General features: G+C 33.0%; 1 protein-coding gene across 1 annotated transcript; it reads left to right on the top strand.

Annotated features, from left to right (window-relative positions):
• The first annotated feature begins 9,744 nt into the window (after positions 1-9,744).
• Positions 9,745-10,717, top strand: LOC110092471 (ESCRT-related protein CHMP1). Its single transcript, XM_028699947.1, has one exon. It carries the CDS (start codon positions 9,875-9,877, stop codon positions 10,487-10,489), a length of 615 nt encoding a protein of 204 aa, XP_028555780.1. The 5' UTR covers positions 9,745-9,874; the 3' UTR covers positions 10,490-10,717.
• The last annotated feature ends 277 nt before the right edge of the window (positions 10,718-10,994 follow it).

Here is a 10,994-nt window from a genome sequence, read left to right as displayed (position 1 = left end):
GACATATATGGACATGTATGCTAAGGAAAAATATGATGTTTGTCACTTATTTGTTTGAAAGTGGTCATAAAAAGGGAAAGGATGGTATCTTTATGTTCTAATGTTGAGATGTATGAGTGATTTATTCTTGATGCTTATGTGTATTTTATTTATTTTGTAATTTGTTCTATTTTATTTATACATGTTGTAAGTTCTGCCATCTTTGTGCTTGAATTATGTGTGACAAACATAATGAAAATGCTAATTGTTAATGGTAAATATTTCACATGTATATATAAGTGGAGGCATAAGGGTATATCGGTATATGTAATTGTCCCTATTTCATTGATATGCTAAAACAAATGTGATATGATCAAATGGATGTATAAGTGAAATTGGAAATATAAGAAGCCATCAAGAATTGTGAAATGTGAACTTTGAAAGGACATGTATAAATGGAGGTATAGGTGGAAGTTGAGGTGTAAGGAGGGTATAGAAAATATGAAATGTAACATGTGAAGGGACATGCATACAAGTGCAGGTATAAGAGCTTATGCATTTATGTAATTGCCCCTATGTACATTGATACACTTAAATAAAATGTGATATGATGAAGTTGAGGTATAATAAGTCATAAAAACATTGTGAAATATGAAATTTGAAGAAACATGCATACAAATGAAGGTATAAGTAGGCATCGAAAAATGTGAAATGTAGGGGTGTCAATAAATAATCCAACCCGCCACCCATCTAAAAAAATTCGAGTTCGGCTTGACCGGTTTAAAAAACAGGTCGGATTTGGGTTAACATGTGAACCCACTTTTTACCCAAAAATTACCGTTTGTTTTTTTTTTTTTTTCTTTTTATTCTTTTTATATGTGGTTGTAATCTTATTATTTTTACTAAGATATCATATGTTTTATAGTTAATAAGTTATGAAAATTTTTTAACAAAAATGGGTTCGGATTGATGTTTTTAACATATTTATTAAATGAGTTAGATTCTGGTGTTAACTAGATTTGTGTCAGATCAATCTCGAATTGGACCCGAACCCGACCCATCAACCCTTTTTTACACCCCTAGTAAAAAAATGTGAAAGTTGATGTTTGATATGTGATATGTAAAATGTGCTATGCAAATGTGAAATATATTTTGATTTATATGTTACATATTATATCTCATCATCTGTTTTGTTATGATATCAAGTGCATGTTCAAGTGATGTTTATTTTGTTGCCACATTCAAGTTTAATAAAGCTTTATTATTGCTCTTGACATATTCATAGTGTTGATAGGTGACTACTCTTGACACTATATATATTATTATAATAATATCAATGATAAAACATTGCACAAATACTATATTGCTTGAATTAAAATTGTACTAACTTCATGTTTAAATAATATTTTTGCTCTTGTGTAATTTATTTTAAATGATGAAAATTGAATTCTTTTGAATGTTTCGAATAGCCCACCAAGCAAGTGTTTACCCATCATACATTATTTGCATGTCATTCCAAGAAAGGGTAAGACTCCAACTAATTAGAAAAGATTTGATAATTTCAAAGTTCATACTATAGGTATGTTTATGTTTATTGATATTTTTCAATAATATGTATATTAAAGGTTGTTGGGATATTATGGGAGAATGGGGGGGCAACTGATATATCATCAAAGAATTATCTTGATCAAGCATGAATCTCGAGGCAATTTTGAATTGCAAACTTCTAAAATTAAATCTGAGACCATCTGAACTCCGATTTCAGCAAACTTATAGTTAAACTGAACATCTCAAAAAGATGAACCGAACAACACCAAATTTGACCCAATCTGAGCCTGAATGGGTCCAAATCAAAGATCAGAAGTGCATTTTAAAGGTTCAAAACAAAAATTTGATGACCAAACGATTTTCAAATGTGATATGTTTATAGTCGAATTGAGCGGCTATATGAGACAAATCCAAGATCAACAAATTTTGACATTATTAAGGTACTCAATTTCTTGTTAAACCACCCATAATTAATGGAGTCGATATCGGTCGTCTATTCAAAACACTCCAACATACCCTTAATCTTTTCTCTATTTTATTGGTCATGCAACTCTAAAAAAACTATAAATAAACCCCTTATTATTCATATAGGGGATGGAAAAAAGGGGGAGAAAAGAAGAGAGAAATGGAAGAAAAATTATAGTTCTCTTGTCGCCAGATTCTTCATCGACCACCACTCGTCCACTAACCCTCGCTGGACTTTAACTAGATTTTCTCCCTGCCACCAATAGTAGTCGGACTTCAGCCCGACCACTAGCTGTTGCCGGACTTTCGCCCAGCCACCAACTAATGCTAGATTTAAGCCTGTCCACTGGCCGTTGTTGGACCTCCGCCCTTCCATCGATCGTCATTGAACTAATTCAACCTAGCCACCAAATAACACTAGATTTACACTCGACTAGTAGCCATTGTCGGACTCCTGTCCGGCCACCAACTGTCATCTGAATGCAGTCATTCAGACCCATGTCACCCAATTATGGTCATTTCGACTACTGTTATCCGACTATGGTCTTTAATACCTACGTTGCCCAACTACAATCCTTCTAACCACCGTCACCAGATTATGGTCTTTTCAAGCATCATCATCAAACTATGATCCTTCCAACCATCATTGCCCGACTACGGTCTTTCTGACCTACAATCGCCTGGCTATAGTCCTTTTAACTACCGTCTCCCAACTACGATCCTTTCAACCACTGTCGCCCACCTACGGTCCTTCCAACATACATCGCTTGCCAACTATGATCCTGCTTACCAACGAACAAGCCAACACTAATTCATCCAACTCCCACCATATAATATACTATATATCATGTATATTTGTTACATAAAGCCGATACCTGCCCCCTAAGGAAATGTCTCATTTGTAATCGACTGCAAACACTAATGATTCATTCCAACTGGGCCAGACCCCATAGTTTTTCCATCTTTTCAAGAATTTTCATGTAAAAACATTGGTGTTTTATGAATACTACACCCCTCTCTTTTATCTAATTATGTGATGAATCTTCGTACAATGCTATGACACAAAATTTTATTTTTCTCCACCGCTGCAAATATTCCAGAATGCAACAATATATGTGTATGTTCATTGTTGTATAGACAAAATTAGATGGCTTTGTGTTGTTAATTATGGATGAAATAAAATAGAATTATGAATAATTAATCCAATTAGATATTATGTATTGACAGGGGTTTGTTTATAATTTTGATAGATTCATTTTCATAAATTTAGCAAAAAAATCAGAAACATTCTATTGAACAATCCAGAGTGATACTCCTTCAATACTTGATATTTTGTGAATACTTTCGTACCTTAATGATGTCAAAATTAATTGGTCAAATACTCATTGGAATTATCTCATAGAGACGTATGCTATTTACTATAAACATGTTGAAATCAATTTCTAAAAGTTTCTAATTGCATATCTAATACTTAATTTGGGCTCATTAAGGTCAAATCGAATCAGTTTTGGCATCGATGGATTCTTCTCGTTGAGACATGTTGTTTGACTATAAATATTTTAACATTAGAATTCAAATAAACTTGAACATTATTTTTAAAAATTCCAATCCGAATATTGTCTTGAGAATCACGCTCAATAAAATAGATTTTTAGATGATGTATGAAAAATATAAAAATGTACTTGTTAGATACGTAAATACATATGAGTGTTTTGATATATATGTAAATCCAAAAAAAACAAGTATATTGATGCATGTGTTTGAATTAGAAATTGTTTGAATAGACTTTGGGGCCATTAGAACCCTATTTTTAGTATAGTTCTAATTAAAGTATTTATCTAATTGAAACAAATCCAATGAGCTCAAATTTGCCCAAAATTTACATCTTTAACAGACTTAACACAAATTGTCTAATTGAGTGTTCAGATTTATGTTCAAATGACAAAATATCACTATGCATGTAAATATAAATAGGCTAAAATTTTCATTAATTTAAGTCGATTCTCGGATGAGTTAATGAGAAAAATTCCATATGAGAGAATATAAAAGCTTTATCTAACAGCACTCGGCGATTATGTTAAGAGCATTATTATTATTATTATTATTTGGTAAATGCTGGTGAATTATTTCTTAGAAGCTTTTGCTATGTACAAATATAAACCTATAAATTTTTTATGACTAAACTCTTATAACTAGATGAAGTGATATAAATGATATCTTGTTTTCATTTGGGATAGCTTTTTTATTACTTTTTAAAGCAGGCTTTATTTGAGATTGTTTTTTTAATGCTTTCAAAATAGCTTTATACTACAACAAATTTTAATTTTAATTTTTTTAAAAACAAATTGTTTTAAAAAATAGTAAGAAAATCATTCCAAACGAAACATTATTTGATAGAAATACTCAAAACATAGATAAAAAAGGGCTCAAACACACAAGCCAAAGCAATCAAACAATGTGTTCATAATGATAAGCATATAAATGAGCAAAATGTATTGAATGCCAAATTCCATTAGTAAAAGACTTGGCTATCCTTTCATAACCTTATTCAATGGAGCCCATATAAACCTGGCATTATCGCCATTAAATAACATAAAGGTCCCTTTTGCCTCTTTGGGGTCCCTTTTGCCCCACCTGCTATGCAGGTTTCATTTCTTTGGTGTCCCTTTTGCCCCACTTACAATGCAGTATGCATGAGGACCCTTTTGCCTCATTTGCAATTGTAAGTTATACATCATTTCATAGGTTAGCCAATCTTTACTTTAATTTGATATTCAAAACTTCATACATTCATAATTCACATTAATTGCAATGGTTATGATCTTTCCATCATTCATACATCTTTGTGTAGTAAGAATGTGATAGTCGCTAAATTGAAAAGAAAACTTCTTTGCATATAATTATCAATTAAGAAATATTTAAATAAGCACACTTAGACATCTATCAAATTTCTCTTATTCTCAAGTACAAACAGTTGTGAATATTCCAACGACTAACAAATTCTCATAGTGCATTTCATTGATAAATAACATTTCAAGACAAAAAAAAAAGATTCCAAATATTCATGATCATTACACTTATAATCAATTACATAACTTACCTCTTTGTTGAGTCATCTCCTCCAATTCCTTACTACGAACTATTCTACGATTGTAAGTCACTTCAAAGCTCTTTCTTTGCATAAGGCTAGATAAATCTAAATACCATAACATACAACATTTTAAGAACGTTTACAACTAATTAAAAATTCCATACAACAACTATGCTTGATTCTAAAGTAGCTTACCCTAATCTCTTCTCACTTAGTCTTTCTTCTCTCCAATCACAATTGAATATGTTTGACTAATGAGGAAAGATTGATTAAAGAAATGGAAGCCTTGTAATTAGAAGTCAGAATACAAGGAGATCAGAATACAATACACTAAGCATTAATCAGATGATAGTTCAACTGTCATTGGAGGAAGAAATTAAGGAAGCTCAAAAGAAAAACAATGACTATCAGAAGTTTATGGATCAAGTGCAAAAAGAATTAAAGAAGGAACTCAGTGTTGATGAACAAGGAAGAATCAGGTATAATATGCGATTGTGGATACCAAAGGAGTCAGATTTGATTCAATACATATTGTTTGAGGCACATAGTACTAATTATTCAATTCACCCTATAAGTACAAAGATGTATAAGGATTTGAAGACTTTGTTTTGGTGGTCAGGAATGAAAAGAGATGTGGTAGATTATGTGGCAAAATGTGTAAAGTGTCAAGTTGTTAAAGAGGAACATCAAAAACCCAGTGGATTGTTACAATCTTTACCAATTTCTGAATGTAAGTGGGAAGAAATAATAATGGTTTTTGTTACAGGATTTCCCAGATCAATACAAGGACATGATAGTATATGGGTGGTAGTTGACAGACTCACTAAGTCAGTCCATTTTCTACTTATCCGTCAGACTGATTCAGTGGAGAAATTGGCCAAATTATTTGTGAAGGAAATCATTAGATTACATGGAATTCCTAAGGCTATTGTATAAGATAGAGATGGGCATTTTACATCTAGGTTATGGAAGAGTATACATGCAAGATTGGGCACAAAGTTGAAGTTCAGTACTTCTTTTCATCCACAGATAGATGGCCAATCAGAAAGATTGATACAACTGTTAGAAGATTTGTTAAGATTATGTATTATGGATTTTGGAGGTAGTTGGGAAGATCATGTTTCATTAATCGAATTTACTTACAACAATAGCTATCAATCCAGCATCAAGATGGCTCCCTATGAAGCATTATATGTCAGAAAATACAGAACTCTATTAAGTTGGGTTGAAGTAGGTGAAAGGCAAATGTTAGGTCCACAGTTGGTAGACCAGGCTACTAAAAAGGTAAGATTGATCAAAGAAAAATTAAAAGCAGCTCAAGACCGTCAATAGAAATATTATGATTCCAAGCATAAAATGATAGAGTTTGAAGTGGGAGATTTTGTTTTCCTTAAGGTGAGACCAATGAAGGGTGTTTCTAGATTTGGTCAAGGTGGAAAGCTCAATTTTGGATTCATTTGGGCCATTTGAGATTATTGAAAGAATATGACCAGTTGCCTACAAGTTGGCATTATCTACTGATATGTCGAATATTCATAATATATTTTCATGTCTCAATGCTTAGGAAGTGGGTCACAGATGAAAGTCAGAAAGTTGCTCAAAAAAGCATGGAACTTCAGAAGGATTTGACATATGTGGAAGAACCTGAGATGATTTTGGAAAGAGATGTTAGAAAATTGAGAAATAGAGTGATTCCCTTTGTGAAAGTAAAATGGTTGCACAGTTCAACAAAAAATGCTACATGGGAGAAAGAGATTGAAATGAGACAGAAGTTATCTCACTTATTTGGAGATGTGTGAAAAGTGAATTTTGTGGACGAAATTCTATTAAGGAGGGAAGACTTGTAATTCCCAGAAAATACAGGTAATAGTTAATTAAATAATTTTTCAAATTTCTATTATAGAAATGATATAACTATTATATTAATTATGTTAATTACTCCTTAAATTCCAAAAAACATTTTCTATAGTTGTCTTTGGGTGGCGGTTGTCTAGTGGGGCCACTCTATCCTTATCTAGATGGGATTACACGCAAGCAATAAACCAATTCTTCATTCTCTGTTTTGTTCACGGAAGCATCAGACAGAACCTGTAAGGAGTTCCGGTTCCAAGCAGTCGGCACATTGTTCCTTCACTGTTATTGGGTTTGGATAGTGAAGCATTTGCTATAGCAAAAATAGGGATAACAATTCTTGTTAAGCATTCGACTGATTGTGTTCGGTGGGATTGGAAAGAAAATTATGGTTTTATAGCAAAGATCAGTTGAAGGGCAGTAGGAAAATTTTGTGGTAACTACAGGTAAGTAATGATCGTTTTTTTTTTTTTATGAATTGTAGTGGTGTGAGTGTGGTATTTTGAAGAAGTAGGAAAGAAAGAGCATAATAAAAACCTAACGGAAGGAAAGAAGAAAGACTAAGTGAGAAGAGATCAAGGTAAGCTACTTTAGAATCATGCATAGTTGTTGTATGAAATTTTTAATTAGTTGTAAACATTCTTAAAATGTTGTATGCTATGGTATTTAGATTTATCTAGTCTTATGCAAAGAAAGAGCTTTGAAGTGACTTACAATCGTAGAAGAGTTCGTAGTAAGGAATTGGAGGAGATGACTCAACAAAGAGGTAAGTTATGAAATTGATTATAAGTGTAATGATCATGAATATTTGGAATCTTTTTTTTTTAATGTCTTTAAATGTTATTTATCAATGAAATGCACTATGAGAATTTGTTAGTCGTTGGAATATTCACAACTGTTTATACATGAGAATAAGAGAAATTTGATAGATGTCTAAGTGTGCTTATTTAAATCTTTTCTCAATTGATAATTATATGCAAAGAAGTTTTCTTTTCAATTTAGTGACTATCACATTCTTACTACACAAAGATGTATGAATGATGGAAAGATCATAACCATTGCAATTAATGTTAATTATGAATATATGAAGTTTTGAATATCAAATTAAAGTAAAGATTGGCTAACCTATGAAATGATGTATAACTTACAATTGCAAATGAGGGCAAAAGGGTCCTCATGCACACTGCATTGTAAGTGGGGCAAAAGGGACCCAAAGAAATGAAACCTGCATAATAGGTGGGTCAAAAGGGACCCCACTGAGGCAAAAGGGACCTCTATGTGATTTAATGGTGATAATGTCAGGTTTATCTGAGCTCCATTGAATAAGGTTATGAAAGGATAGCCAAGTCTTTTACTAATGGAATTTGGTATTCAATAAAAACTTTAAGAAAGTAAAGATTAATGCTAATAAAGGTTTATGAGACCTGTACTTGTAGATGTAAGTTTAATGATTAATGATTTCAAAGTCCGATTTACTTCTTTTATTGTATTATAAATGTTAAATAGATTACATAGTTTGCTGAGCCTCATAGCTCACTAGAACTTTCTTATGACTATTGTTACAGGAAAGGGAGAAGAGAAGATTGATGCAAGCTAATTTATACAAGTGTTTCTTCTTTTCTTGTTAAAGTTGTCTTTGTTAGTGGGTTTACTTTTCAAGATATGAAAGCAAATTAGACATGCATTACTTTGGGTTTTTAGTAGTGGCTATGTAAGTATCCTATGTTAAACTTTAAATTATAGTTCCTTCCGTTTGACAAGATGAATAAGAATTATTGGAGGTTTATAAAGATATATCAAATGTTCAAAAGTATGATCAATTGAGGACATGTTTATATTTATGTTTATGATGAAATGGTTATAATTATGTTAGTAATACTCCCCTTACTATTTAGGAGTACTGTGGGGTGTTACATATTTGGACTCATTTGGGCTCGGATTTGATCAAATTTGATGTCATTGAATTTATATCCTTGAGATGTTTAATTAGACTATAAGCTTGTTGGAATTCGAGATCAGATGACCCTAATTTTAATTTTTGAAAGCTCAATCTCATATTTGCAACAAGATTTGTGTCCGATCATGATGAATTTTTTGTGACATATGGTAATTATAAAGCTTTGATTCAACTCCCTGTGCATCCATCTAGTTTTTGGTTTTTCTTTCTAAACCCTAAAACTAATTGGATCATATTTGAATTTGTAGAAAAAAATATAAAATAATTATATGTGACAACTACTTTCTCAAAATTGATGTTTGGAAAAATTTTAGTTAACTTAAGGTTCGCTTGAGATAGTTTTATTATGCTTTGCTCTTCGCAACCACAATTTTTATTTTACTATTATTTTTTCTTTGCTTAACATAAAAAAACACTATTATAAAGTTGCTTTAGTTATTTTTTCCACAACTGCTTTATAAAGTAATAAAAAAGTCACAATCTAAACATTAGTGTATTATTGTGGATTAAAAATTAACCTGATCATCTATTGCATATCTCATTAAGGCTTCATTTGGGACGACTTTTTTATTATAGGTCATATATAATACATCCACTCTCCTAACTGAGCTATGACAATACCGTTGTAGGTGATCAAATAATCTAAAAAGATTTTCTCTAATCTTATACTAATACCATAATTAATTAATATTTTTTACATTAACTGTCAACTAGTAATACAACCCCCCTTTTTTTTCAGAACTATCTTAAATGAAAAATAAAAAAATAAATAAATAAAAACAGCCGAAGGATCCTTAAGAGTCACGCCTCATTTAACCGGCCTTAATGTAATAGTTTATTGCTCTTAATTATATTAATTGAAAGAATTTTCCATCCCTCCTTTTCCTCAAGACCCCCATCTCTTGCTGGAACCCTACTCCCTTGATCCCCTACTGTGTCTCTCCCTCGAATTTTTACTCGCTTGCGTAAGCCGAAGATTTGCCATGGGGAACGCGGAGAAGCTGATGAACCAGATCATGGAGCTGAAGTTCACGGCGAAGAGCCTTCAGCGGCAATCGCGCAAGTGTGAGAAGGAGGAAAAGGCTGAGAAGCTTAAGGTCAAGAAGGCGATCGAAAAGGGAAACATGGATGGTGCTAGAATCTACGCTGAGAACTCTATCCGCAAGCGCAACGAGCAAATGAATTACCTTCGACTCGCCTCCCGCCTTGACGCGGTCGTCGCGCGCCTCGATACCCAGGCGAAGATGCAGGTAATTGGAAAGTCGATGGGTTCAATTGTCAAGTCCCTTGATTCAGCCCTCGCCACTGGAAATCTTCAAAAGATGTCGGAGACGATGGATCAGTTCGAGCGCCAGTTCGTCAACATGGAGGTTCAGGCTGAGTTCATGGAGGGTGCCATGGCTGGATCTACCAGCCTTTCTACTCCTGAAACCGAGGTCAACAGTCTTATGCAGCAGGTCGCCGATGATTACGGCCTCGAGGTATCTGTTGGCCTGCCCCAAGCTGCGGCTCATGCCATTTCCTCCAACAAGGAGAAGGAGAAGGTTGATGAGGATGATCTCTCCAGGCGCCTTGCTGAGCTTAAGGCCAGGGGTTAAATGATGATTATGAATTTGCGATGTTTTTTACAAGGTTAATTCCATACTGGCTTGCCTACATGAAGACAACTATTTGTGTTTTATTGTTTCCTTATGTGCATAATACGCGTCACGTGTTATACATGAATTTCTGTTTAATATCCAGGTGTCGGATGATCTGTTACTGTATAATTATCTGGTTTGACAGAAAGATCTCTCATCTTGGAAACGTTCATATGCTTTGCGTTAGTGCCGTTGTTGCTTTGCTTATTTAACTCCTTTAAGCTGCTTACACCTGCCTTGGTTCATGAGGAACATGTGGGTAATTTATGCTTGATGAATATACTTGTATGTTTATTTTTCTGAATCAACGAATGTAGTTTTCCATGTAAAATTCCATGAGACTCTTTATTTTTTTTTTCCATTTGTTTATTTATTTGCATGTGCATTACATCTTTTGGTTCTTTGTTGGCTTTAATTAAGGCTCAATATTAATTTTCATTATATTGGCTTTATCCCTTTTGTT

This window comes from Dendrobium catenatum, unplaced genomic scaffold (genome assembly GCF_001605985.2).
Source record: "Dendrobium catenatum unplaced genomic scaffold, ASM160598v2 fragScaff_scaffold_9, whole genome shotgun sequence".
Taxonomy (NCBI): Eukaryota; Viridiplantae; Streptophyta; class Magnoliopsida; order Asparagales; family Orchidaceae; genus Dendrobium; species Dendrobium catenatum.
Note: the sequence above shows the minus strand (reverse complement) of the source record. Positions and strands in the feature narration are given on the sequence as shown.